This window comes from Oncorhynchus nerka, linkage group LG8 (assembly GCF_034236695.1).
Source record: "Oncorhynchus nerka isolate Pitt River linkage group LG8, Oner_Uvic_2.0, whole genome shotgun sequence".
In the NCBI taxonomy this organism is placed as follows: Eukaryota; Metazoa; Chordata; class Actinopteri; order Salmoniformes; family Salmonidae; genus Oncorhynchus; species Oncorhynchus nerka.
The window spans coordinates 54569193-54591174 of record NC_088403.1 but is presented as its reverse complement, the minus strand read 5'-3'; the positions used below and the strand labels follow the sequence as shown (position 1 = coordinate 54591174).

At 43.0% G+C, this 21982-nt stretch overlaps 3 protein-coding genes across 7 annotated transcripts in view; 2 read left to right on the top strand and 1 right to left on the bottom strand.

The window, feature by feature from the left end:
- LOC115133581 (tetraspanin-5-like) overlaps positions 1–3592 on the top strand; it is a 30053-nt gene extending 26461 nt beyond the window's left edge. For both annotated transcript variants that reach the window (XM_029666984.2, XM_029666985.2), the window contains 2 exons: positions 1354–1399; positions 1571–3592. Coding sequence is in view for 1 of the 2 variants with exons in the window: in XM_029666985.2 (XP_029522845.1) it covers positions 1354–1366 (13 nt within the window). In the remaining variant the exon portion in view is untranslated. The remainder of the gene's footprint in view (positions 1–1353; positions 1400–1570) is intronic.
- A 452-nt stretch (positions 3593–4044) lies between these two features.
- LOC115133573 (rap1 GTPase-GDP dissociation stimulator 1-like) overlaps positions 4045–21982 on the bottom strand; it is a 54431-nt gene continuing 36493 nt past the window's right edge. For all 4 annotated transcript variants that reach the window (XM_029666973.2, XM_029666970.2, XM_029666969.2 and 1 more), the window contains 8 exons: positions 17720–17863; positions 12821–12952; positions 9424–9558; positions 8886–9011; positions 7616–7755; positions 6655–6781; positions 6044–6172; positions 4045–5860 (listed from right to left, as the gene is read on the bottom strand). In XM_029666973.2, the coding sequence (XP_029522833.1) occupies positions 5733–5860; positions 6044–6172; positions 6655–6781; positions 7616–7755; positions 8886–9011; positions 9424–9558; positions 12821–12952; positions 17720–17863 (1061 nt within the window). In that variant the 3' untranslated portion in view covers positions 4045–5732. The remainder of the gene's footprint in view (positions 5861–6043; positions 6173–6654; positions 6782–7615; positions 7756–8885; positions 9012–9423; positions 9559–12820; positions 12953–17719; positions 17864–21982) is intronic.
- LOC115133582 (CD276 antigen-like) lies at positions 18770–20989 on the top strand. The gene is made up of 4 exons (XM_029666986.2): positions 18770–18964; positions 19658–20005; positions 20319–20600; positions 20788–20989. Exons 1-4 carry the CDS (start codon positions 18895–18897, stop codon positions 20883–20885), a joined length of 798 nt encoding a protein of 265 aa, XP_029522846.1. The 5' UTR covers positions 18770–18894; the 3' UTR covers positions 20886–20989.

The following is a 21982-nucleotide window of genomic DNA, read 5'->3' as shown; positions in this document are numbered from 1 at the left end:
TGTCCTCTGTATGACCTGTAGCCGGTGCGGGTTGTCCTTCGTGAATCAGTAGTAGTCACTGTAGTGAATGATTTACCACAACCCAGACCCTGCAAGACCCATGTTTCATTCATAACAGTATGTTAACATTAATAAAGTACAGATCAGTATCAGGGAATACACCTCTGGCAGGGATATTAAGATCATAGATCGAATGTGTTTTATTTGGCCCCCAAAGTTTTGAGCAAAAAAATATTTTCACTGTTGATCATAAACAAATGTAAAAACAGAAAATCGGCTGCAAAGGATTTTAATTTAGGAAATTTGTTCCCAAAGCAGAGAGGGACATATGTTATATTATCCAAATAATAATAATAATAATAATAATAAATGGGATTTATATAACACTTTTCTTCCAACTGAGGTACTCAAAGCGCTTTACATAGTAGGGGGAAACTCACCTCATTCACCAGCAATGAGCGGCACCCACCTCAGGTAGCAGGGTGAGGAGTGATATGCCAATCAGGGATGATTAGGTGACCATGTTGGAAATGTAGCCAGGACACCGGGGTCAACACCCCTACTTTACAATAACCGTCATGGCATTTTGAATGACCACAGAGAGTCAGGACACCGTTTTAACGTCCCATCCGAAAGACAGCACCCTACGCAGGACAATGTTCCCAAATGTAATCAAGGTTTGAAATGGTTTTAGTTAAATATTTTATCCATTTTGGCTTCTTGCTGTCAATTGGCAGTCTAAAAATATATATTTTCTTGTGCTCTGGCCCCACGACCATCCGCTCAAGAAAATAATTGTCCTGCGGCTGAATTTAATTGATGATCCCTGACGTATAACATTTGTATGTAAATCAAAATGTCAGGCTAAGATGGAGGCTTAACTAGCTCACTGTTTGTTGGCAACAGTCTGCTAATAGATTTAAGGACATGACCCATTTCCTTCAGCCATCAGTTCAACCCAGATCCTGTGGTCATGAAGAATAGAAAGTTTCAGAATAATAACCAACTTCCCTCAGATCCCTCCACCATCCTTTGGCCACTCTCCCACTTGTCACTGTCCCAAACTCTGCCACCCCTGTGCCTCCCTGCCCTATTCCCACCCATCTTCTCCACCAGGGGTGTATTGAGGATGCATTACATGTTCACCGAAAACTCAGGAATGTAAATAGAATTTAACATGTGGTTCCAGAGTATTGTGAACACTATATGAATATGCAGCAGAGTGGGACTGAAAAACACCTGATAATATTTGACAACTTTAGTCATTCTGAATGCTCCCCCTCCCTGGCTTTGCTCTTATGTAATGAAAGGAACATGTTTTAAACCTTCCTTTTGCTTTCTCTTGCTGTGTAGTTTATTTACCTGATGTCGCTGCCCGGCTTGACCCAGGAACGCACAGGTAAGGATCACTACCAAGTCACCTAGCTAATGGTACAATACATCATAATTGACTTTTGTCTCAAATACAACCGTGTCGTTGACTTTTCTCAATGTTGGCCCTAGTAATACTGAAACTATGATGAGTTTGTTTTAAGAGCTGTGTCTGACCTTGATTTCCATTTGTCCCAAGGTCTCTTCAGCATGGCGACGCCAGTCTCAGAGCATCAAAAGCTGCTAGAACTAGGAATGATACCACCTGCACCATATTCCGTCATGATGACTGGCACATTCTGATCCTTTTTAAAAGAGATTTGGGGTTGCAAAATTCCAGTAACTTTTCAGAAATCCCAGTTGGAAGATTCCTCCTATCAGGATTTCTGGAAAACCTGGGAAGTTACCCACGCTTTGCATCCCATTTGTTCCATGTGGTTTCATCCATGTGGTAAACACTGTGTAGAAATGTACAGAAAATAATGAAGACAAAAAAATGTACTTGAGGGGGGGGTGTTTGTAAATGCACTGCATGCCTATCACAATGGCATGGACTCGTTTAAATTCATGATGTACAGAAGCTCTTATTGACACAGGTATTTTTAACAGTAAAATGGTAGCTGTATGTGGCGACACTGAGCATTAGGGAAGAGGGTAATGGTGCTAGAATACAAATGTACAGTAGTAGTCGCAGCCCTCAAGTCGTTCGCTTTGAACTGCAGTAGCCTTGTAGGCTCAAGAGTTTCTGTGGCACAGATGGGCATTCGTTATATTTCATGGCATCTCTACCTGGGTGAAATACATACAGGTACGTTACATACTTTCAAATACTTGAGGTGGGCCTGATTTAGCAAGAGTTTGCACTTTTGGGGGGGACTAGTCAATTGGTTCTATTGTAACAGACAAGCTAAATCAAGCACACTTCCAAGTATCAATGTATTTGACCCAGGTCTGATCTCTGCACACTCTACATTAAAATGAATTGTCAATACATTCAATGAACTGAAAAACTTCATGTCCATTTCTTGCTATGGTAGTCTTCTGTTTTCAATACCGCTAAGTGAAGTGTCAATCTTTAGGAATCCCTGTCACTTCATATTCAATCTTGTTCTGAGGGCTGAATGTGATTTGTTCGATTGCTCAGCGGGGGGAGCTTACAATGACCAGTGAGTGAATAAAACTCACTTCCTGACATTTGTTGGTGGTGGAGGGCGTAACACATGGGTTGCTGTGCTGAGGGTTCCTGGCTCAAATCCCTGTGTGCTTTCAGTTTTCTAGCTCAATGATCAGTGAGTCAAATTAAATAAATACTTGTAGGGAGGTGGCAGGCGCGTTAGATACAGGTTGAGACAAGGTCCCTGTTGAGGATCCCCATGTCTGGTTTTCCAACCTTGAACTTACTTTCTAAAGGTAACCAATCACTTTTCACATTTGTCTAACCATTTCTTGTGACTGGTTAAAGGACCAAAACCTAAGGCGGGTGGATGGGGTCCTGGGTGGCAGAGGTCGTAACACGAGTGTCCATGCATTAGGTCCTCGGTTCGATTCCTCGTGTGGCTTTTAAAATAACTTAACCAATTACACTCCTTTCTGCCCTCAGAACAAGAAAATAAAGGTTTGATTCAATCTGTATCGTGGAAGTTCAGTGCTATAGCGCAATTGACACTTAATGTCCCACGTTCACGGAGATTGCGCTCATGGTAAACCTTGCATATAGGCTCAACAGCTTCTACCCCCCAAGCCATTAGACTGCTGAACAATTCATGAACATTTACACTGATACCCCCTCCCCTCTTGTACACTGCTGCTACTTGCCGTTTGTTTGTTACCTATACATAGTCACTTCGCCCCCACCTACATGTACAGATTACCTCAACTAGCCTGTACCTCTGCACACTGACTCTGTACCGGTGCCCCATCTATATAGCCTGGTTATTCTTAGTTACTTTTTATTTTTGCCTACTTATATTTTGTTCTTGAACGGCATTGGAGGTTAAGGGCTTGTAAGTAAGCATTTCAAGGTAAAGTCTACACTTGTTTGATTTGATATATCGGCTCAATCGCAAACTACCTTTAAATTTCAAATCGCACTGAACTTCCATGATAGGGATTGAATCGAGCCCTTTGTTTTTCTTTCATTCCCATGAAATAAATCATTTTTGTTGACCTGCTGACATTCTTAATAGTACTAATTATTATTAAAAGGACAAGACAAAGTGAATTGGCATCCTCTTGCTCTCGGACTCCATTACACATTAATGTATTGGTCAATGGTGCTTTGGCTAGTCCCTCAATCAGATGGAACTAAGTCCAATCAGAAACAGTGACAAAGGTGTGATCAATGGACATTACATCACTGTCAAAACTACGTAGTGTTTGCCAGGCCTATCAGAGCACCTCAAAGCCAGGCATGTGAAGCTGCATTCTATTCGAGATGGAGCTTCTGCTTACCCCTAGCCTAATTGTCTCAGATCCATGAAGAGAAGTGAACAGGGATAGATGTGAGGGGACAACCATATGAAATGGAATGCAGCCTAGGTGACACCATAGCCTTGGCCAAGGCACTCAGGAAACCCTGTGTGACCATGAATGAAACATGATTAGAGTGACAATATTATGAAACAGACGTCACCCTCTTACTCTAACAGGCAGTACAAACTCTAGAAACAGATACATTATCGCCAGCAATCATCTTTAATTATCTGTTTGAGTTACGATCTTCCAAATGTACAACTCAATGACATTTACAACAAACATTTATACCGTAACGCAGTTAGTTTGTAGTTACGTCTTGATTGGATTGTGTCTTTGTAAAGTTACAAATCTGAAATTACCATTCATACCTGACAAAAAAAAAACAAATTTAACAAGACCGATTAGTAAACAAATAATTTATATTTAAAAAAAAACACCTATGTCACCAGACGTTGCCTAACGCAGTATCCATCATGCTGGAATGGGCATGTTCTCGATACTTGGAGTGGGAGAGAAACCATCACACATGCAAACAAAGCGCTGGCTGGGATAAACCATAGAGAGGTACCACACGTAGACGGGGGGGGGATCTTCTCTGGCTGTCTGGACTGGCCCATTCTGACAGGGTTATGGGGAGGTTCTCGTAGCTGTCAGGGAGACCACAGTGACTATGTGAAACGATGCAGCCAGATTCCAATCGACGGTGACGTTCATCTCTTTTGCAGTCGCGTTATATAGATGATCAGATCTCACAACACCTGGAGAAGTGTTAAATAACTTAGGAACCACATTAATATGATATAGAAATCTTCTGAAATGTGCAGCGCTACGGCAACAAAGACACCCTGGAACATAACACTCCCCCCCAAAATCGGTCTTTCCTGGCGCACCTGGCTCATAATCCATTCAGACATATACTACGCACCTGGTAGGGCTGACTGCTTCACTGTACACTCAGTGACCAGGGAGAGAGTGACTGTTCATCTGGGGGATCTAACTTGTAACTTACACAGGATTCCTCAATGTTAGGTGAGAATTATTACATGCTAGTGGAGTCAGCCTAGGGTATGTTCAGTTGGGGTTAAACATTTACAACATTGCAGATAGAAATCTAACACATTTAGTTAACACAATTCCCTATTCTACTTGACAGACGGTCATATCTGTTCTACATAATATATTTACATCTGAACATTCTGTAACATTTCCCCATTCTAAACATACCCTTGATATAACAGTAAGGTTGTTTGAGACAGCAAGTTAAGTTTAAATCGGGTTTGTATGAAAGTTAAGGGAAGAGAGAGGGATCGGTTGGGATTTTCAAGAAAACTCCTTTGAAACGCCAGTTTAAGTACAACATGACTGAACTCTACTCAGCTCTGGAAGATCTGCCCAGGGCTGTGGTTTTGGGTATGCGAGGGTCAAAATGAGCATGGATACACCATCAACTGGACTAAAACATGCAGTTCGTCTTCAACTCAAGCTTAAGATGGGACATAGGATGGATGCATGGCAGCTTAGTTTGTTTTCAGACCAACCTACTCAGTTTTTTTGTTCTTTTTGTATTGTTTTTCAACGGGTTTCACAGCTATGGTCATAAAAAGTGTTCTCTTTGTATGTCTATTGCAGAAAGAAAAGGCTGTCTTGTTTTTATTATGGAGGAGTACGCATGCGTGAGCGGCGGTAGTGTGGGAAGGCAGGCTAAAGGCAGGCTGTAAGGCAGAGGGGGGGTGGGGGGGTACGTTTTAGCTGGACCAACTGGCTGTTGACAGGGGCAAAGGGACAGGATACCTTGGCACGTGATGATAGAACACACAGAGGGAAGTTCTGGAGAGAGAGAGGGAAGGGGGGCAGGGATTGGGGGGAGTGCGGGCATTAAGAGTCCTTTAGCTCTGTGCCGTTAGCCTCTGCTCTGTGAGCGACGCCTGGTGGGACACCGTTTTGTTCTCGTGCGACCGCAGCTTGGAGACCACGTCGATGAAGGCCAGGCCCTGCACTTCTTTATGGAGAGGCTCTGGAGGAGGGAAAGATAACAGGTCTCATTCAGAAGTCTTTAAAGGAAGAGCACAAACCTAAAGCAGAACATTCAGCTACATTCCAATGTCCATACTAGTACACCACTCTGCTATGCCTTAGACACAACTTCTGCTCCAATATCCAAGCTAAGTGGCTGATTCAAAATGGCCGCCCCTTTTACCTGAGCCCATGACCGCACAGATGAGGATCATGGAGTTGTATTTGATCTCCGGGGCGGTCCTCTCGTCTGAGAGCAGCTTGTGGAGCACCTGCACCAGGCCAGCCCCGACAAAGTCCTTTTCAGCCCCCACTGAAACCATGAAAAACACAAGTCACAGACTCATTTGTCCAATTGTTTTAATGCATTTCAATGCCCCACCAGAGTCAATGCTTTGCTTCTGAGAAAAGGGTGTACTGAGCACCCCGTTACAAATGCTTCAACAGTGAATTTAATTTATACAGTGCGTCACACTAGGTCAAAATTGCTTTCCATTGTATGGTTCTAACTCACCCTGTGCATCATCAAACTACTTGCAGTTGATTCAAGCCATGCAATATCAGGTCATGTTCAGTAAGCATGGAAAATTGAAATTATTTTAAAACCGAGTAAAACAGGAACTCCCCCTCCCCCCTCCTCCATTTCTAAACATTTTACTACAGTATGCCCTACTGAACACAACCCAGGCACAGTCAAAGGAAGTGCTACCAATCTGGACTTTACAAAACCATGTGGCTAACACAGTAGTCAGAATTAGGCTGCACTGTGACATGAACCTGACCCCTGACTCTTACCCAGGTCCAACCCGGCGATGAGGCCCAGAGCCACCAGCGCCTCGTTCTGCATAATCATGTGTTCGCTCATCGCCATGACTACTAAGTGCTTCACACCTGCCCCCTGGATGACTGTTTTTACGACGTCCTAAAATCACAAAAACAAACATTTCAAATGAGGCACAATTCTAAAACGGGGATATTTTCTCCACCTTGTGGGGGAGCTACTGGGTGTGCAGGGTTTTGCTCCAGCCCTGCCCTAACCCACATACCCTCTACTAACCCGCTGCTCATCAGGACTCTGATTAGCTGAAATGAGGTGTGTAAGTTAGAGCAGGGTGGGAGCACAAACCTGCACACCCAGTGACTTTCCAGGAGGAGAGACCACTAGGCCAGTCCACCCCTGCTCTAAATGATACATGACTTGTGTACGATTTTTTTTATTTTACTAGGCAAGTCAGTTAAGAACAAATTCTTATTTTCAATGACGACCTAGGAACAGTGGGTTAACTGCCTGTTCAGGGGCAGAACGACAGATTTGTACCTTGTCAGCTCGGAGATTCGAACTTGCAACCTTTCGGTTACTAGTCCAACGCTCTAACCACTAGGATACCCATGCGTAAGTATGACATCTCTAGCTGTGAAATCACTACCACAGGGGTGCTATTCTGTCTAAAGACCTGCAAATAGGACAGAGGTCACAAATCTACAGATTAGAAGGGGAAAACCAGTCCGAGTAACACCGGAGTCATTCTCCCTGAGATGAGACTGGATGGGAAGTGTAGCAGAGCTGCCAACGCTAGGTCTAGGCATTATCCCACAAGAAAGATCCTATTTCAGGAAGAGTTAGACAATGAATCACAGTCCATTGTTCCCCTTTATGATCAACAGTTCCATTATGGGTCAGAATGCATTCTGTGGTCACAGCCAGCCAGCTAGTCAGTCACAGATGGTGTGTGTTTCCATGGCAGCTGGCCCTAACCTTTGATTTGCTGTGGCGGATGAGAGCTGAGAGCAGTCTGTTGGACTCTCCCATGACTCCTGCATGGTCCTTGGCCTCACACCACTCTACCAGACGCTCCACAAGCTTGGAATTGGTCCCCAGCTGGTCTGCCGCATCCGCTGGGGAGAAAACAACAGTTAACACTTTATTTTACATCCCCATTACCATTGGTAGCTCTCTGGTATATAAACTGAAATGACTCGACATAAAAAACTGGTAACTTCTTGTTGAAATGATTTTTAAATGGGTCAATTCTTGGTAACAATGAGTACTTTCTAGTATTTGTTATAATGAATCTCTGAACTCCAGGAAGGAAGAGATAAAAAAATGTGTATTGTAACACCATACAGGTATTAATGTCCTATCACCTTGAATTGCCTGCTATTCTAACACCCTGTCAACATCGCACTGTGACACTCCGGTCCATAGCGACTCAATCAAAGATGGACTCCATCGATCGCCATGGCACTTTGGATCCAGCTGGACTGCGCTTGGCCTTGTTCGGTCCTCCCCAACCCAACCACTATTTGATGAAGACTCAAACGTTTGGCGGAAAACATATCGCATTCTTTGCTTTTTAAAATGTATTTGTAATTGATTTTTTTAGACTGTACTTTCCCATCAATGGCTTCCCGAGTGGCACAGGTGTCTAAGGCACTGCATCGCAGTGCTTGAGGCGTCACTACAGATCCGGGTTCGATGTCTGGCTGCGTCGCAGCCGGCTGCAACCGGGTGACCAATGAGGCGACGCACAATTGGCCCAGAGTCTTCCGGGTTAGGGGATGTCCTTGTCCCATCGCGCTCTGCTGACACGGTCGCCAGTTGTACGGTGTTTCCTTCAACACATTCGTGCGGCTGGCTTCCGGGTTAAGGGAGCAGTGTGTCAAGAAGCAGTGCGGCTTGGCAGGGCCGTGTTTCGGAGGACGCATGGCTCCTGAAAATACTTTGCTGAATAAATAAAATCTTTGCACCTGGATTTGATACTGATCAATTTAAGGACAAAAAGTGAGGTATGGAACAAATCAAGTTTAGAGCATCATTTGGAAAGCATTATCACCTCCATTTCAGAAAAGGTTCCTTTAGATCTTTCTGCAAAGTTCATGGGTTGAAACATTCACACCTGTGACTGATTCTGGTCAATTTAAATAGAGTGCGAAGCACAGACGTCGGGGGCATCATTAGAAAGTTGTTCTACGGTGTATTAAATGTGCTATAATTGTGATATATAGGTGTTGTAAAGATGCTTTACCCTGTGTGTCGATGAGCATGCGTAACGTCCCCAGCAGTTTGAACTGGACAGGAGGCATCTCTGACGGGAGGAACTTCAACACCGTATCTGACACACCAGCTGACAGCATTTTAGCCTTGTTCACCACTTAGGGAAAGATTATAAATAAAAGATTAAACATGTTAAATAAATCAATTCATACTATGCTCCCTCCTCAAAGACATGTATAATATGCTTTGTTTCCTTAGATATGGACTGTACATGTCAATGTTGTACACCATGAAAATAAACAATACACTAACTTAGTAACAATTGTATTCAACCAATATTAACCTAAGGCTCAAAGAAGGAACTTAAGTACAGGGAAGCACTTTTGACTAGAAGTTGTTTGTAGTTGCATTTGCCAAGACCTGCCCCCACCCACAGATCACAAAGACGTACAGGGGAAGCACTTCTGACAGGAAATGAATGTTAAAGACTTGCCTTGAACCTACGAGTCATATAGAAAATGTAGAACACAGTATACTCAATCATGCATGGAGCGCCTTGGGCGTCTCACCAGGAATGGCCAGGTTGCGCAGGGCGCTGAGCGCGGCGTGCTGCACGGTGACGTTACCCTCCTCCACGTGGCGATCCAGCAGCTCCAGAAGCTTCTGAACAATGCCTGATTCCACCATCTGTATGCAGTTACCATCTGGGGGGGGGGGGTGAATAGTAAAAACAGCCCACAATTCTCTAAACAATATTTTCCTGGCTTTAATATTTCTGAAACTCTGTGGTGAAGCTGAGTAATGGCCTGGAATGACTGTCATGATTGGGACTTGTATTCAGCTCTCTGAGTGTGTTTTCATTGGGGGGGGGGGGGGGGGGGGGAACTTAACTAGAGAGAAAATCTGGAAGAAAGTGCGGGGGGACGTGCAAAAGTGGATTCTCAGTTCTACATGGCAGAGAAGTGTGTTTGCTCTATATACAGAACATTTGGAAAGTATTCATTCCTTCCTTTTCTCACATCGTTTACAGCCTTATTCTAAAATGGATTGAATCAAATCACAATCTACAAACAATACCCCATAACGACAAAGCCAAAAACGTTTTTTAGATTTTGTGATTAAAAATTCAAAACAGAAATACCTTATTTACATAAGTATTCAGACCCTTTGCTAAGAGGCTTGAAATTGAGCTCAGGTGCATCCTGTTTCCATTGATTATCCTTGAGATGTTTCCACAACATGATTGGGTCCACCTGGGGTAAATTCAATTGATTGGACATGATTTGGAAAGGCACACGTCTATATAAAAAGGTCCCACAGTTGACAGTGCATGTCAGAACAAAAACCAAGCCACGAGGTCGAAGGAATAGTCCGTAGAGCTCCGAGACAGGATTGTGTCGAGGCACAGATCTGGGGAAGGTTACCAAAACATTTCTGCAGTATTGAAGGTCGCCAAGAACACAGTGGCCTCCACCATTCTTAAATCGAAGAAGCTTGGAACCACCAAGACTCTTCGTGGAGCTGGCCACCCGGCCAAACTGAGCAATTGGGGGAGAAGGGCCTTGGTCAGGGAAGTGAACAAGAACCCGATGGGCACTCTGACAGAGCTCCATAATTCCTCTGTGGAGATGGGAGAACCTTCCAGAAGGACAACCATCTCTGCAGCACTACCAATCAGGCCTTCATGGTAGAGTGGCCAGATGGAAGCCACTCCTCAGTAAAAGGCACATGCCCGCTTGGAGTTTGCCAAATAGCACCAGACCATGAAAAACAAGATTCTCTGGTCTGATGAAACCAAGATTGAACTATTTGGCATGAAGGCCAAGCGTCACGTCTGGAAACCTGGCACCATCCCCACGGTGAGCATGGTGGTGGCAGCATCATGCTGTGGGGATTTTTTCCAGTGGCAGGGACTGGGAGACTGGTCAGGATCGAGGCAAAGATGAATGAAGCAAAGTACAGAGATCCTTGATGAAAACCTGCTCCAGAGTGCTGAGGACCTCAGACTGGGGTGAAGGTTCACCTTCCAAAAGGACAACGACCCTAAGCACACAGCCAAGACAATGCAGGAGTGGCTTCAGGACAAGTCTCTGAATGTCCTTGAGTTGCCCAGCCAGAGCTCGGACTTGAACCCGATCAAACATCTCTTGAGAGACCTGAAAATAGCTGTGCAGCGATGCTCCCCATCCCAACCTGACAGAGCTTCAGAGGATCTGCAGAGAAGAATGGGAGAAACTACCCCAATACAGGTGTGCCAAGCTTGTAGCGTCATACCCAAGAAGACAAGGCTGTAATTGCTGCCAAAGGTGCTTCAATGTACTGAGTAAATGGTCTGAATATTTATATAAATGTGATTATAATGTTTTATTATTATAAATTTGCAAAGAAATTCTAAAAACCAGTTTTTTGCTTTGTCATTATGGAGTACTGTCAGTGGATTAAGGTTGTAACTTAAATTGTGGAAAATGTCAAGGGGTCTGAACGCTTTCCAAACACACTGTGATTCTAGAATCTGAGTGTTATATTTTAGTCTTTCGTACTGGTCCCCTGTGAGAATTGAACCCACAACCCTGGCATTGCAAGGGCCATGCTGTACCAACTGGGCCACATGGGACCCTGATCAGGGCTGCGAAGGTGAACGGCAAGGCAATGGAGCGACGAACTGCCCTTGCGGTCTCTGCCTGGCCGGCTCCCCTCTTTCCACTCGGATTCTCTGCCTCTGACCTTATTACAGTCACTGAGTCACTTGCTTACTAGTGCTCTTCCATGCTGTCCCTAGGAAGGGTGTGTCACTTGAGTGGGTTAAGTCACAAACGTGATGGTCAGAGACCATGGTCGTGTGGTGCCAGATCAACAACCTCTCCCTCAATGTGATCAAGACAAAGGAGATGATTGTGGACTACAGGAAAAGGAGGATTGAGCACGCCCCCATTCTCATCAATGGGGCTGTTGTGCAACATGTTGAGAGCTTCAAGATCCTGGGGTCCACATCAACAACAAACTATCATGATCCAAACACACCAAGACAGTCGTGAAGAGGGCACAACAACAAAAAAACACCAGTCTCCAGTATCTATGCTGCAATAGTGTATGTGCCAGGGGACTGGGGTCAGTCTTATATCTGGTGTCCTGTGTGAATTTAAGTTCTCCCTCACTCTCCCCTCCCGGAGGACCTGAGCCCTTGTATTATGCCTCAGGTAAGACTGGCTGTCCCCAGTCCACCTCGTCATGCTGCTGCTCCAGTTTCAACTGGTCTACCTGTGGCTAGGGAATCCTGACCTTGTCCCGGACCTGCTGTTTTCAACTCTCTCTACCTGCGGTCTCAAACTCAATGCTTGGCTATGAAAAGCTAACTGACATTTACTCCTGGGGGTACTGACCTGTTGCACCCTCTACAACCACTGATTATTATTATTTGACCCTGCTGGTCATCTATGAAGGTTTGAACATCTTGAAGAACAATATGGCCTTAAATGGCCATGTACTCTTCTCATGTACTCTCTTCTTATAATCCCCACCCGGCACAGCCAGAAGAGGTTCCTCTCTAGAGAGGAAGTTCCACTCTAGGTTCCTGCCTTTCTAGAGAGTTTTTCCTAGCCACCGTGCTTCTACTATTTGGGGTTTTAGGCTGGATTTCTGTATAGCACTTTGTGACATCTGCTGATGTAAAAAGGGCTATAAATAAATTTGATTGATTAACTGGTGCTTACTACTAGAGAGAGAAGTGTATCTGTTCTACATGTTTCCAGTTTGAGTGATGAGATTAGTCAAGAGGCAGTTTTATCCTGAATAACCCATTTTGTTGGTTCCCTATCCCAGCAGGCAAAACTGTTTGAATCATTTCAGTTCAACATAATGTAATTTCAACATGGTAACGATGTCCTTTCAACATTGCAATGACTTAATTTCAACCAGGTTTGCCCACTGAGCTGTTACTACAGACAACGTGTGCAGTAATCTCTTTACCGTTGCGGGCAAAGTTGGCAATGGCCAGTGCCCCTGCCAACTGCAGCTGGTGGTTGTGGGATGGTACCCAGGAAAGGACCCTCTCGAACACACTGCCCTTGCCCGCGTCAAACAGCTTCTGCATGGACTCATCTGAAGGGAGAGAGATGTGGAGAGGCTGTCAACACAAAACACCTGCCCACTGCACCAGAGGGGAGAGAGATGTGGAGAGGCTGTCAACACAAAACACCTGCCCACTGCACCAGAGGGGAGAGAGATGTAGAGAGGCTGTCAACACAAAACACCTGCCCACTGCACCAGAGGGGAGAGAGATGTGGAGAGGCTGTCAACACAAAACACCTGCCCACTGCACCAGAGGGGAGAGAGATGTAGAGAGGCTGTCAACACAAAACACCTGCCCACTGCACCAGAGGGGAGAGAGATGTAGAGAGGCTGTCAACACAAAACACCTGCCCACTGCACCAGAGGGGAGAGAGGCCATCAAAATGTCACAGCAGTTATTTACTAAAAAAAAAAAAACACACAAGACCACACAAATAAGCATATATGTTTCTGGAAGAAAATGTTACAGGATAAATGTCCTACTTCTTGGCTTCAGTATAACAAAGTGGTGAGGGAAGATTGGAAGGCAAGTAGAATGCTATGTTTATGTTTTGAGGAACAGAAACGGGAATGGAAATGATCTATACTGTTCCGGAATAGAACCGTTATTTTCAAAGCATACATTCCGGGCATTATTCTTAAAAAAAAAAAAAAAAAAAAAAAAGATAATAGGCCCCACAAAAACAAAAAAAATCACAACAAAGCACCTACACTGTCACTCATTAACGCAAGGCCCCTCACTGTCACTCATTAACGCAAGGCCCCTCCCTGTCACTCATTAACGTATTCCAGTTTCTGTCTGCCAGCTGTAAATCTTTGCCAGTGTGTGTCGCGTGCACGTTTGTATGCTGCCTGCCTCTACTCCCTCCGAAGCATAGGCTACTGATTATACGAGCGTGATTTGGAGAGATTATTAATTTGAGAAGAATTAATTCACTTTTTCAAACGCTAGTACCGGATACTATAGTTATCACATTTGATTTATTTAACTAAAAAAAAATATATATATATAAAAAATAAAAAAAGAACAACGTTTTAAATCTGGTGCTGCTCTGCACCCCCAAATGTAGTTAACGAAGATTCAAATCAGGAAGGCTTGTCTGAATACTTGTCCAACTTCATCCAGTAAGCATAACATAATTCACTTTGTTTCCTAGTCTATGGGCCGAGTGGGAATAAATCACCAGCATAGTCTCTCGTTTCTTCTCCTCTCCTATAAGCCATGTGCGAAACATCATTCTCCTATTTACCTTATAGCCTAGAAGCACCCCCCCCCCCCAAAAAAAAAAAATACACATTCCGCTTGTCTATACAGAAAAAGAAAATACTTCAAAATACTTCACCAGAAAGCATGACTTAGCCACAGAGGAATCGAGGATCATTAGCTGTGGACTGTTTCACAAGCTCGTAGGCCTATCAATGCCTATTTGAGAAGACCAGTATTTGGGCTGTGCGCGTGGCAATAGGACTAGCTGATTATTGAGTTGAGGCTGTCAGTGAAAAGCATCTAAAATGTGTGGAGTAGACTTTTCAAATGTTGAGACAAGATGGGGGAGGGGTGTGGCGACGATACAGGAGAGTCTTTCTCCAGAACGGAAGAAACTGGCGATCTTGTAATTATTGACTTAACTTTTATCATTTTAAATTCCGATTTTTATGATGAACCACGTGGCAAGGATTTTTTTAGAAACCAAAACGTTATTATTGAAATGAAACTGTTCCACAAAAATGTGCATATTAAAATCATAACTGGCATGCAGAATGACAGAAAATGGTAGGATCAATTGTAAGCTTCCACAAACCTGAAACTCACCGGCCGCCTATGAAGTATGAAGCATTTTGAAAACATAATTGTTTGAATCCTGAATGTTTTATTTTATGGAGGCATGTCTAACACCTATGAGGCAGGCCTACCATCTACCAATCCCTACCATTGAGACATGCCCCATAACAAGAAAATAAAAACGGCAGGATTCATCCAATTAAGTAAGTTTTCAAAATGCATACTGCCTCCAGCTCACATTGTAAAGTGTTTGGTGATGCACTAATAGCCTGCTGCCTGCACTAGAATGGTGTTGGATTCCAGCTCGAAATATACCATATGTTATCATAGTAGAACTTAGATTACTTTCCATGTAAAAGGAAAGTAAACTCAGCAAAAAAAGAAACGTCCCTTTTTCAGCACCCTGTCTTCAAGATAATTTGTAAAAATCCAAATAACTTCAGACTAGAGGTCAACCGATTATGATTTTTCAACACAGATACCGATTAAATCGGCCAATTTTTGTATTTTTTTTTTGTTGCTTTGTAATAATGACAATTACAATAATACTGAATGAACACTTTTTAAAATGTAATATAATACATCAATAAAATCAATTTAGCCTCAAGTAAATAATGAAACATGTTCAATTTGGTTTAAATAATGCAAAAACAGTAAGAACAGTAAAAAAACAGAAGTAAAAGTGCAATATGTTCCATGTAAAATATGTGCCATGTAAGAAAGCTAACGTTTCAGTTCCTTGCTCAGAACATGAGAACATATGACAGCTGGTGGTTCCTTTTAACATGAGTCTTCAATATTCCCAGGTAATACGTTTTAGGTTGTAGTTATTATAGGACTATTTCCCTCTATACCATTTGTATTTCATTAACCTTTGACTAAGGATGTTCTAATAAGCACTTTAGTATTGCCAGTGTAACAGTATAGCTTCCGTCCCTCTCCTCACTCCTCCCTGGGCTCGAACCAGGAACACATCGACAATTAGCGCGCGCTAACTAGCCAGGCACAAGCCTCATATCGGGAGTTGATAGGCTTGAAGTCATAAACAGCGCAATGCTTGACGCACAACAAAGAGCTGCTGTTTGAATGAATGTTTACGCGCCTGCTTCTGCCTACCACCGCTCAGTCAGATTATATGCAACGCAGGACACGCTAGATAATATCTAGTAACTAGTGATTATGATTGTTTTTTTATAAGATAAGTTCAATGCTAGCTAGCAACTTACCTTGGCTTACTGCATTCGCGTAACTCCTTGTGGAGTGCAACGGGAGAGAGGCAGGTCGTTATTGCGTTGGACTAGTTAAGGTTGCAAGATTGGATCCCCCGAGCTGCCAAGGTGAAAATCTTGGCAGTTAACCCACTGTTCCTAGGCCGTCATTGAAAATAATAATGTGTCCTTAACTGACTTGCCTAGTAAGATGAAATAAAAGGTGTTAAAAAAATAAATTAAAAAATAAATCGTCAAGTCGGTGCCCAAATATACCAATTTCCGATTGTTATGAAAACTTGAAAGCGGCCCTAATTAATCGGCCATTCCGATTGATCGGTCGACCTCTACTTCAGACCTTCATTGTAAAGGGTTCAAACACTGTTTCCCATGCTTGTTCAATTAACCAAAAACAATGAAGATGCACATGTGGAACAGTCGTTAAGACACTATGTGCTTACAGGCAGTAGACAATTAAGGTCAGTTATGAAAACTTAGGACACTAAGAGGCCTTTCTACTAACTCTGGAAAACACCAAAAGAAAGATGCCCAGGGTCCCTGCTCATTTGCATGAACGTGCCTTAGGCATGCTGCAAGGAGGCATGAGGACTGCAGATGTGGTCAGGGCAATAAATTGCAATGTCCGTACTCTCAGTAGCAGACCACGTGTAACACCTGCACAGGATCGGTACAGGATGGCAACAACAACTGCCCAAGTTACACCAGGAACGCACAATCCCTCCATCAGTGCTCAGACTGTCCACAATAGGCTAAGTGGCTGGACTGAGGGCTTGTAGACCTGTCTTATTAAGGCAGGTCCTCACCAGACATCACCAAAAACAACATTGACTATGGGCAAACCCACCGTCGCTGGACCAGACAGGACTGGCAAAAAGTGCTCTTCACTGACGAGTCAGGGTTTTGTTTCAGCAGGGGTGATCTCAATCGGATCTCAATCCCATTGAGCACGTCTGGAACCTGTTGGATCGGAGAGTGAGGGATAGGGCCATTCCCCCTAGAAACGTCCGGGAACTTGCAGGTGCCTTGGTGGAAGAGTGGGGTAACACCTCACAGCAAGAACTGGTAAATCTTGTGCAGTCCATGAGGAGATGCACTGCAGTACTTAATGCAGCTGGTGGCCACACCAGATACTGACTTACTTTTGACCCCCCCCCTTTCTTTCAGGGACACATTATTCAATTTCTGTTAGTCACATGCATGTGGAACTTGTCCAGTTTATGTCTCCGTTGTTGAATCTTCTGTTCACACAAATATTTACACATGTTAAGTTTGCTGAAAATAAATGAAGTTGACAGTGAGAGGAAGTTTCTTTTTTTGCTGAGTTTATATGTTGGGGTCATTGAAGGGTGAAAAGGGACTTTGTGTATGTTTATAAAGCATGTTTTACTCCAGCAACAATAACCTGTGGAGCAGCAGGAGAAATCCCGCTCAAAATAGGCTCTGTATGCTGTGCGCGTAGGATAGTTGTGTTGGATAAATAAGATAAACGATGACTAACAGACACACACAGGCCAATTTAAAGTACACAAAATGATGCAATTGAACCTATAGACCGATAAGCATGACAGTCAAATCCATTTCCATCGATTGGTATTTCCATCAATTAAAAAGCATTATTTTGCAATGCATTTTCCTTTCTCCCGGTAATTTTTTATTTAAAAAAAAAAATCGGCCTTTCATAATATTTTTGGGCCAAAAGCCGGCAATTGCTGGCTAACGGAAATCGATGTTGGTTTGTGTGTGTGTGTGTGTGTGTGTGTGTGTGTGTGTGTGTGTGTGTAGTACCTCCCAAAAGCAGCAGGACCATCAGATCGGAGGCAGTCTTGAGCTGGGCCACATCCTCTTCCCTCTCCCCATTCACGGTGTGAGTCACCACATCTAACAGACACTCCACCAGGCCCGCCTCCACCAACTGCAGCTTGATCACATCTGAGAGAGCGAGACAGTTACACAAAATTAGAAAATGACAGCATTTCCCGGAGGTGGATTAACTATCAACAACTCCCACACACCCCACTTTTGTTCCTTTAGACTATACACCCCAATCATTGTCCATTTCTGTCCATAAAAAGTACTTGAGTCAACAATTATTCGGACTGTGTGAGTTTGTCAGACAATCATTAACTGTAGTCATTCATCCGGCAATAACTGTTGGGAGCTAGAAACACAAGCATTTCATTACACCCGCAATAACATCTGCACGTGAGCAGTAACATTTGATTTGAAATGATTCTCATTTAAAATGCATTGGGGGCATCTGAAATTCTCAGACACAAAATCCCAGTGTTCTGACAGCCTCATCTTTTTCAGGATGTATATCTTGATATTTTCTTTGTGTACTCAATTCCTACCTGAGTGTCAGAGTAAAAAAAAAAAACACATATATATATTTTTTTTTAGGTGTCCACAGTCCAGACATGGATAATGATGGTTCAGTATACACCTAGTGTACAAAACATTAAGAACACCTGCTCTTTCAATGACAGACTGACCAGGTGAAAGCTATGCTCACTTGTTAAATCCACTAGATAAAGGGGAAGACAGGTTAAAGAAGGATTTTTATGTCTTGAGACAGTTGAGACATGGATTGTGTATGTGTGCCATTCAGAGGGTGAATGGGCAAGACAAAAGATTTAAGTGCCTTTGAATGGGGTATAGTAGTAGGTGTCAGGCGCCCTGGTTTGTGTCAAGTACTGCAACGGTGCAGGGTTTTTCATGCTCAACAGTTTCCTGTGTGTATCAAGAATGGTCACCCAGCCAAAACAATTATTCACTCCAGCAGGGAACTGATTACAGGAATAAGTCATGTTGTAAGCGGAGACAGAGTGGGCGCAGTTAGACAGAAGCAAATATAAAAGGAAAATGCTACATTTAGTTGTAAGACGTGAGCGCCCAGAGTCCGCAGCTGAACTGAAGGATTTCCATGTGATTTGCTGAACGAATGCAATCCACTCAAGAACATGGCTATGAACTGGAAATCCTGTCTCACTTTTGTCGTTTCATTTCTGGTCTTCAAGTTATCCCACTTAAGTAAGTCTAAATTCAGTTATCTTCAATTCATATAACCTTACCAGTAATATAGATGGAGTGATTATTTTAAAAAAGTGTTACTAAATATGCAGATGAGAACATCAAGTTTTATGTGGTCAATTATTTGCTAGGTCAAAGGTTTGTTTGAAAATAACAAAAGTGGTTTCGAGACACAATCAACACAGTGATGAATTGTCCATTTTGGATAAAAATGTTTGGACATAGCCCTATATCCAAACTCTGTCCTATTTGTCTATTTTCAAAACGTACTGGATGCAGGTTTGTTTGTGTCATTTGTGCTAACCATCTACAATGTCAAAGTACAGCACACAGTATGGTTGTACTGTACAACTCAACCGACTATTTCTAAAAACCCCAGGAGTAAGAAATGGAACGGCACACTTCCTGAACCACCTAAATCTGGAGTGGCAGGTACCCACCCTACTGGTTAAGAGCGTTGGGACAGTAACTGAAAGGTCGCTGGTTCGAATCCCCAAGCCGACATGGTGAAAAATCTGCCGGTGTTCCCTTGAGAAAGGCACTTAAAGTTAATTGCTCCTGTAAGTCACTCTGGATAAGAGTGTCTGCTAAATGACTCAAATGGAAATCTTTCACAGAACAGCTTTGGCTCAGTGGATAATGCCTTTTATAAGAATGAGGTTCTATAAAACCTATATTTTTCTGTCTTCGTAGCGGAGTTTGAGACCACTGTTCCCAGTGAGACGCAGCTTGCCATCCTGGGGCAACATATAGTCCTAGACTGCAGCTTCCCTGTGGACAAACAATGGGATCGAACGTGGTGCCAGATTGAATGGAAGTTAGACAAGTTGGTGGTCCACAGTTTCTACTATGGTCAGGACCACCTGAATGACCAGAGCAGTCACTATGTCAACAGAACCAGCCTGTACCACTCTGATATACAGAAGGGGAACGCTTCTCTCAGGCTGGAACGTGCCACTCTGGGAGATGAGGGAAACTATACCTGCACTGTGCACACAGAAATGGGCCCAAAGAGGACATCTGTATCCCTTAAATTAGCAGGTAACACTCACATCTTTATTTCTGCTTTTTGGAACAAGGAATAAACTTATTTATTCCTAATTTGTTGAGAAACAATCAAGCACCTTATATATATATATATATAACTTATACGACTCATGATTTTGCACTCTTTACAAACATGTTATTCAGTAGAACATTTAGTTGCTTTAACAGCAATTTGTCTCCAATGAAGTCAATTGGGGTTGTTATGGTCACGCTCCCCTTCATATTCTTAGCAACTACACTTCCGCAGAAGGCATACAGTTAGTCATGATACTACTTTAACATCCAATTCTATCATTGTTCTGTATAGCATTCTACCCTGAGCCTCGCCTGAAGTTCTCAACCTCTGCCTGTGGCGTGGAGCTACTCTTGACCACCGAGGGGTACCCCCGACCCTCAGTGCAGTGGCTGACTGTCAGTGGCGAGGACGTCGGCGACGACACAGTCACACACCTCTCCCAGGACACACAGGGCCTATACACTGTTTCGAGCACAGTATCCCTGCAAGGAGCGGTCAATAAGACCCTGACGTTTGTCTTAAAGAACGAGGCCCTGGGACAGGAGATCAGGAGAAACATCACACTTCTCTCAGGTAACTTAAAAAGGACAAGGAAATATAATTATTTATATGGCAGAGCATTTGTTGTAAAGTGAAAATGAAAAGGTAGGTTGTCGGTAGTTTATATATTAAGTGAAACTGGAAGTAAGAGAGGCAGGCCTACGTAGATAATGTGTTGCAAAGCGAATCTGACTGTCTTTTCACTTTTTTTTAATAACAGGAAATAGTGTTGATGTGTCACCTGGGGTTTACCAAGAGAGATGGTGGTTTGTTATTACTGTCCTGGCTGTGATGCTGAAATACTTGTTGTGTAACTAAAATGTAACCATTTGTTGTTTTGCTTCTTGGACTAATTTGTAATGATGCACAATGCCACTAAGAAAATTGAATAAACTGTACAGAATGCATCTGTAAATAAGTAAGTTTGTTATGCTGCATTTACAATTATTATGTAGATCTATGTACTGTATATTACAGGCATATGTCCTAACATCGGTAATACCCTCTTGAAACTAGGGGGCACTATTTTTATTTTTGGAAAAATAACGTTCCCAAATTAAACCGCCTATTTCTCAGGACCAGATGCTAGAATATGCATATAATTGACAGCTTAGGATAGAAAACTCTAAAGTTTCCAAAACTGTGAAAATATTGTCTGTGAGTGTAACAGAACTGATATTGCAGGCGAAACCCTGAGGAAAATCCAATCAGGAAGTGCCTCTTATTTTGAAATTGTTGTGTTCCTCTGCACCCCTATTTGGCCATTGAAAGGGATATCAACCAGATTCCTTTTTCTACGTATTCCCTAGTGTCTAAAGCATTTTGATGTCGTTTCACGCCTTTATGTTGAAGAATGAGCGTAAACGACTACATTGCGTAAGTGGCCAGCTGAGGGCTCTCGGAGTGATTCTTGCGTAAAAGACAAAAGGTAGTCGTGGCCGCTATTTCCGGTGGATTTCTCAACATAAAGTGACCAACAAACTGTGGTATTTTGGGTATAAAAATAATCTTTATGGAACAAAAGGAACATTTGCTGTCTAACTGGGAGTATCGTCAGTGAAAACATCCGAAGATCATCAAAAGGTAAACGGTTAATTTGATTGCTTTTCAGATTTGTGACCAAGCTTCCTGCTGCTAGCTGGACATATTGCTATGTTAGGCTATCGATAAACTTACAAACGCTTGTGTTGCTTTGGCTGTAAAGCATAATTTCAAAATCTGAGATGACAGGGTGATTAACAAAAGGCTAAACTGTGTTTCACTATATTTCACTTGTGATTTCATGAATATGAATATTTTCTAGTAATATTTTTTTTACTGTTGCGCTATGCTAATTAGTGTAGTTGATGACAATTCTCCTGGATCCGGGATGGGTAGTTCCAAGATAAATTCCTTAGTGTTGCCGCAAAAAGTCT

Coding starts and splice junctions, on each gene's coding strand:
- LOC115133582 (XM_029666986.2), top strand. CDS start 18,895: ATGGCTATGAACTGGAAATCCTGTCTCACTTTTGTCGTTTCATTTCTG. Junction 18,965..19,657: donor CTTCAAGTTATCCCACTTAA/GTAAGTCTAAAT, acceptor CTGTCTTCGTAG/CGGAGTTTGAGACCACTGTT. Junction 20,601..20,787: donor AAACATCACACTTCTCTCAG/GTAACTTAAAAA, acceptor TTTTAATAACAG/GAAATAGTGTTGATGTGTCA.